At 45.6% G+C, this 7,219-nt stretch overlaps 1 protein-coding gene across 1 annotated transcript in view; it reads right to left on the reverse strand.

Annotated features, from left to right (window-relative positions):
- Positions 1-735: 735 nt before the first annotated feature.
- SSR2 (signal sequence receptor, beta (translocon-associated protein beta)) overlaps positions 736-7,219 on the reverse strand; it is a 7,902-nt gene continuing 1,418 nt past the window's right edge. Inside the window, exons 3-6 of the mRNA XM_005867561.2 lie at positions 6,552-6,650; positions 5,366-5,474; positions 2,352-2,429; positions 736-1,274 (exon numbers count right to left, since the gene is read on the reverse strand). Coding sequence (XP_005867623.1) covers positions 1,164-1,274; positions 2,352-2,429; positions 5,366-5,474; positions 6,552-6,650 — 397 coding nt within the window. The 3' untranslated portion in view covers positions 736-1,163. The remainder of the gene's footprint in view (positions 1,275-2,351; positions 2,430-5,365; positions 5,475-6,551; positions 6,651-7,219) is intronic.

Raw genomic sequence — 7,219 nt, forward strand, 5'->3', positions numbered from 1 at the left:
CTGTTCTCGGACCACGGCATTCCTGGGTTGGACAGAGTCAGCTGGAGTGGCTTCTCCCCACCGCTGCTGCTGCTGCAGCGAAAGCCGCCGCCTTTCCACAGGCCGTGCTCGGGGACAGCTCAGGGTATCCCGGTGCTGCCGCCGGGCCAGAGCTCAGAGCAGAGGCGCAATGCAAGCTCAAGAAAAGCTAGTTCTCAAACAGAAGGAGGACTAGAACCAGGTGTAAGAGGTAGCTTTTCAACAAGTCAGTAAGTAAACCCTGGCCAGTTTTCTCCGTGGTTAGAGTGTCAGCCTGGGGACCAAAGGATCTTGGGTTCGATTCCTGGTCAGGGCTTGTGCAAGAGACAACCAACTGATGTGTCTCTCTCACATGGATGTTTCTCCACACCCCCTCCCCCCTTCTCTCTAGAAATCAATGGGGAAAAACATCCTCGGGTGAGGATTACAAAAACAAGTCAGTATATGAGACCAGAACGGCTTCCCCACCTCTCCTTGAGTTAAGAGGAGCGAACAGTCAAGACAGGTTCTGGGGAATATGTGGTGACTGGTGAGAGCAGAGGGAAATAAGAGATGAAGCAAGGTGCTCAAAAGCAGATAAACAGTATCTCCATGGGAACAGGACCCGCAACCCCCACAGCAATGAGGCAGGACTCCGCTCACCTGCCCAGGAGCCTTGGCTCTCAGGTTTGAGCTCCAACAACCTGCACTCACTCAGCTGATGAGAAAACGGGCAAGTCAGTGTGGCATTTGTTTTTATTAGAAAACCCATTTGGTAAGCACTTCCCTAACCCGGAACAGGAGCTGGGTAGCCTCCGAGAGTCACACAGCTTTCACTTTATCTTCTATCCCCTTCTGAGAGGGGAGAGCAGGAGATGGGGGTGGTGTCATGCAGTCTCCAAATGCCCCCTCCTACACTGGAGAGCTCGTACCGCCAGCAAAACACCCCAGGGCACCTCTAGGCTCGGGGCATTCTTGTCTGTATGGCTTCAAGGGGGAAGCGAGGAGGCTCTCGTAGTCCTCGGCCCAGTCCTTCCCTCGGGATGAGAGCAGGGCAGGGTCCAGGAGAAGGCGGCCGAGGGCTAAGGGAGGAGACTGCATCTGAGATCCCTCTGGAGTCTGGAAAGCACCTGCGTTTCTTGGGATGGGAGGGCTGTGCAAGCCCCTCAGTTCTTCTTGGTCTTGGGAGTGTCGTATTTCCTCTTGCTGGAGTACCACAGCAGCAGGGGGACCCCGATGGAGGGGAGAGTCATGACCCCGAAGGCTGCCCAGTCCAGCTGTGGAAGACAACAAGGCCTTGCTTAGACGAGGGAGGAGGGCACAGGAGAGGACCAGGAAGGAGAGGGCCAATGAGAAAGGGAGCAGCCCCGCCCACAAGCAGAACCTTGACGGGAAGGCTCCTCTGACCACTCCTGAGGGAGAATGGCTCTCTGAAAACCAATCTATCTTTCTCGCTGTGAAGCCAAAGCTTCACCTGACCCCACCCAGAAGAGAAGAAAAGCTTTTCTCTTCCAGACAATCTGTGAGGAGGGAGATGGCCAAGTATTGCCCGGACAGTCAAGCCTCCTGTGATCTAACCCCACTGTCTCCAGCCCCTCCCCCATCCCTCCGCCTCATCTGCCCTCCAGCCTCCTAGACTACTCGCATACCTGGATGGCACCTCGCTATTTCTCACACTGAGTTGCTCCCTCTCCCTATGATGCCCATCCTTGCTAACCTCCTCCTCCAGAAACTCGCCCTGACTCAGACCAGGCTCGATGTTCCTGCTGCATGCTCCTCCCGCACCTTGTATACGATCTCCATCAGAGCATCTCCCCTCGGTGACTTGTTCTGAGTCCCTAGGAGCCCCTAAGATCTTTATGAAAAGGGCTGTCTTGGTCACCATTGTTTCCCAAAGCAAAGCACTGAACCGAGCACATAATTAGGAACTTCATAATTATTCACTGAATGAATGGATGAGTACATGAATTTCCTCATTCAGAACTTTAGGCAAATCTTCAAAAAATTCTCTCTTAGACTAGACCACAGCTAAGTTCCCGCTTCACCTTCCCAATGCTCTACAACTCTTTGAATCTAAGCAGATATTCTTTTTAAATCTCAAAATAACCTCAGGACTCCAAGATGGGGTTCTACTCAAGGATGAGGAAAGAAAAAGGGCAGTTTTTTGGTTCTGATAATTGTGATCTCATTACTAAAAATCTCTAATCATAGTTAAATCAGGATATTTGATGGCTGTATCAGACACCAAAAAAACAGATATGGCAAAAACCAACCAATTAAACAAATCTTCTAAGGAGGCTAAGAGGTCCCAGGACCCAAGGTGGTCTCATCCCAGACAACACTGTGCCGCTTACAAAATGAGGTGAGAATCTCCTATCAAACTCCCGCTGAGCCAGGATTCCTCCCTGTCCAGGTGCACTGGTAAAGCCAACCTGAAAATAAAAGCAGGACATAAGGCAAGCCCCACACTGTCTCACCTGAGAAAGGGCAGTCCCAACCAACCTAGTTCTAAGCGTTATTCTTTTTTTTAAAAAATTCTCTATTAGTTAAGGTATTACAAATGTGTCCTCATCCCCCCCCCCATTACCCATGTTTTGTTATTTATTTAACATCATATTAAAACTAACTTTGAGGTCTGTCTTATAATGAGATCAGGAAATTGAATCTAATGTATTATTTGAACCATCCTACTTACTCTAGAGTAGCACAATACAATTCATCTATCTATAGTGATAAAATTTCCCATTCAGTGGTTAGATGCCACGAAGTAGGTGGCAATGCCTTAACCGTATGCGTGTTGTTAGGCCCGAGAGCCAATTCCATCCTTGTCAAGGGGAGTGCTAACCTTCTCTCCTTTCATGCAACACTTTTTTTTAATTGACTTGAGAGAGAGAAATGTCGGTTTGTTGTTCCATTCATTTATGCATTCATTGGCTGATTCTTGTATGTGCCCTGACAGGGGATCGAACCCACAACCTTGGTGTATCAGGATGATGCTCTAACCAACTGAGCTACGCAGTCAGGGCCTAAGTGTTAGATTCTTAGAGCTTCAAGAGGAAGAAGAGCTTTTGAACTAGAGAGAGTTGGATGATTCTTACTGTGTTGTAAAGGGGAGTAAATTAGGAGCCAGGAGACCTGAGAAACACATGATGAGCATTTACTTAAACAAGTAGGCCAGGGATGCAGCTGAAATTCAAACCAAGTCCTTCTACCTTAGACTCAGACTCGGGAAAGAGTGGCTCACCACCACTGGCCCCTCTGCAGGGCCAAGTGTGTGATGGAATGACCTGCACTTGCCACTCATTTCCTTATTCCTCCAGTGGAAATACTCCTCTGTACCTGAGTGCCGTGAGGCTCCAATGAAATGAGAAAGATTCTGGACAGTACAAAGCCCTACCCAAACGTACAGAACTAGAGGGGGCGGAGTCTGGCCCACATTCCTGTCTTGGAGAGCAGGCCAGGACTTTGGAGCACAGTGCAAACAACTCTGTTCTAAAGTGGCAGCTGACCCTTTGGTTTTTTGTCTTTTAACCCATTAGACACCATGTAGAACCAGAGTCCTAAAAGTTGGTTCTTTCTTTATTTTTATTTTTTTGAGGAGTTGCCAAATTGTTTTCCCAACGTGGCAGCAGCATTTTATGTTCTCGCCAGTCGTGTTTTCGCATTCTATTTTTTCACATCTTTGCCAACATGTTACTGTCTTCATTTTTTATTATAGCCATCACAGTGTGTGTGAGGTAGTATCTTATTATGTCTTTTTGTTGTTGTTATTGTTGTTTTTAATCCTCACCCAAGGACGTGTAGAGAGAGGGAGGAAGGAAGAGAGAGACAGAGAAACATCACTGTGAGAAACATCCATCAGTTGGCTTCTGCATGCTCCCTGAGAGGGAATCAAAATCACCACCCAGGTATGTGCCCTTTCCAGGAATCGAACCCGCAACCTTTTGGTGCACAGGAAGCTCAAACAACTGAGCCACCCTGCCAAGCTATTTTAAATATTTTTTTCAATTACAGTTTACATTCAGTATTATTTTATATTAGTTTCAGGTGTACAGCATAGTGGTTAGACAATCATCTACTTTACAAAGTGTTCCCCCTGGTATTTCAGTGCCCACCTGGCACCACAGCTAGTTATTACAATATTACTGACTGTATTCCCTGTGCTGTACTTTACATCCCAGCGCTATTTCTAAAGCGGATTCTGAAAGTAGAAATGACACAAGATGTGGCAATGTAACAGGGATTACAAAAATAAGGCTCCACATGGTTTATAAAAAAAGAAAATTCAGAATGTGCATTTAATGAGAATTTTGGATTTTGTTTAGTTCTATGGTTGACTCTATTCAAAGTCCTCTCCCTACTGTGTACTTGCTAAGTAGCCAACAGCCCATCGTATGGTCCTGTCAGAGGCCTTTATGAATCCATGACCTACGGTTCTTGAGGGCTGGGACAGCGTCTTAATCTTCTTGGTATCTCCCAGAGTCCAGCACATTGCAGGGCTCAATAAATGTCTGTTGACCTTTACATCAATCAGTCAAAGATTACTGACTACTGTTTCTATTAAATATGGGAAACAGAGAGAAATCTAAGACAAAGTCCCTGGCTTCAAGGGGTGTGTATTAAATTGGGAGTGAGGGTGGGGGGAAGACCTACACATAAAGAAAGAGAACTACTGAAGACAGTAAATAATTAAATGTTCAAGTGCCTGCAGCATAAGAGCGACAGTTGCCTCGATGAATGATTATTGAAAGAAGGAGTAGGAAAGAGCAATGGGAATTGTGAAAGCAGACGACAGAAACAAGGCCTTGCAGCTCAGAGCTGGGTCTCGAGAAGGCGTTGGATAATGAAGTGGAGGAGAGAGAGTACTTCACCGGGAGGAGCCTGGCCTAACTGGGATGGAGGGTCTTTGTGGGTCGGGTGGAGAGAAAGCAGGAGAGGCAGAGAACAGCTGGACTACTGGAGGGTATGCAATGAGAGGCAGAAAAGCTTGACCTTGATGCAATAAGCAGAAGCATCCAAAGCAAGGGAAAGACATGGAAACAGTGAAGATGGGGAATGATCTGACAGCAGCATAGATGAATTGGAAGGGCAAGGACAGCAATGAACGGGGCGATATTTGACACATTCCAGATAAAAAGCCAAGCAGAAGGAATGAAGAGGAAGGGAATGCTACAGTACTCCCCTCCCATCCATTTCAATTGCTTTATTCTGGAACTTTATAATTTGAAACATATTTCCTAAGGACAATATCCCACGTTTCTGGTCTTTCTTATCTTTCTCAGAATTTAGTGGCTACCTTGACAATTTTCTGCAGGAGTTTTCAAAGGCAGATCTGAGCCCCATCCAGCTAAGGGTTTGGGCAACTCACCACAACGGGCCCATCCTCCTGGGCCAGGTAAGTAATAGTTGCTGAGGTGAAGTTGAAATAACCGGCCTTGAGAGGGCGCAGGACAACAGTATGGGAGACGTTGCTAGCACTGGCCCAAGAGTTAAGGAAGGGAAAAAGATGAAGCTAAAGTTGTAACAACCTTTCAACTTGTGGACTAAATGCACCATTTACAAAAGAAGTTGCCAATACATGTGGTGATTGCATACTTGCAATCCTCTGCAAGAATAATAAACATACACTTTTTTGTAAGCCTAACATATATTATAATATGATACCTTTTTTTTTTAAATCCTCACTCAAGGACATTTTTTCCATTGATTTTTAGAGAGAATGGAAGAGAGAGGGAAAGACAGAGAGAAATATCGATGTGAGAGAAACACATCGATTGGTTGCCTCCTGCACGAGCCCTAGGGCCCGGGCCAAGCCTGCAACGGAGGTACGTGTCCTTGACTGGAATCGACTGGGACCCTTCGGTCTGCAGGCCGACGCTCTATCCACTGAGCCAAACCAGGTAGGGCAATATGATGCCTTTTTAGCCAAGTTTTAAATCCATGATGTACTCAGTATCGAGGTTTTTGAAGTAAACTTTCAAAACAATATATGTTATGGATGAAAAATTAGTCACTTAAGCTCACAGAAAATCCTTCATTGACTATAACTGAAGGAAGTTCTTGAAAATGCAAAATAAAAACAAACAAAAACCACAAAGAGAACACTAACTCTCATCAGAAAATCTAAACATACTTTAACTCACATGGGGAAAAAAATCTAATTCAAAACACTCAGGAAACAACTGGTAGAACAGAATAAGAGACCCATTGACTAAGAAGAATCTTTGAAAGGTCCCTCAGGTCCCCCACGTTAGCATCCAATTGAATTTCTTTTAAAGGCACCCTCCTTTGCTGGGCCACCAACATCTACTAGTAAGTGTCTACGTCTTCCCAACAGAGTATGTCTTAGGGCTTATAACCTAAACGTCAGAACCTCAGGGGCATCCAAAGCACACGAACACAGCTGCCACCAGTATCTCCTGCCCAATCTCATCCAGAGAGATGACAGAAAATGGCCATGCACCCCTGGACTGTTGGAAGGGACCCCGCTTTCTTTGGTGGCAACGTCCTCCACCCCCACCGCCAGCCTTCATCACCCAGGGTCAAGAGGATACGGGGCAATCCGGTCCCATTTGACGTTGAGCATTCCGGAGACAATGCCAAAGTCTTCTGGAGGGAAGGAATCATCAGATAATTCCACATCTAATGCAGCACTAGAAAACAGAGGCAACAAAAAAAGGTTTGCAAGTCATGGATATGAAAATGAAAGCCATCAGCAATCAAATCCGCCTGCTTGTCCTGAAAATTCAAAACTACAAAAGACACATATGACTCACATAGACAGTAACTTGGGTTTGTTGCACCGAAGAATCCAGGTCAAGGACTGGATTCTATGTTTCAGAGGCACCAAAATATCAAGTATCTAGTAGGAAGAAATGGGCCCAAACCCATTCTTGTCTCAATTTCTCTGTGTGTGTTGTTGGGAGGATGGAGGGGGAGAGGAGCAAGATGCATATGGAAGATCATATTAGAGGGAACAAAATTTAAAAAGGCAACAAAAGTGTATACAGACTAATGAAACAAAGGAAGCTGAAACTTCAAACCCTGAGGTAAGACGGAATCACACATTTTTTGTTTTGTTTTGTTTTTTTACTTTAGGATGTTTTATTTCGATTGTTTCTTTTTTTTTAAATTGTTTTATTGCTTAACGTATTACAAAGAGTATTACATATGTCTCCTTTTTTTCCCCGCCCTTAACAATCCCCCCGCCTCCCCCACCCCC

The sequence above is a fragment of the Myotis brandtii genome, unplaced genomic scaffold (genome assembly GCF_000412655.1).
Source record: "Myotis brandtii unplaced genomic scaffold, ASM41265v1 scaffold250, whole genome shotgun sequence".
NCBI classification, from domain to species: Eukaryota; Metazoa; Chordata; class Mammalia; order Chiroptera; family Vespertilionidae; genus Myotis; species Myotis brandtii.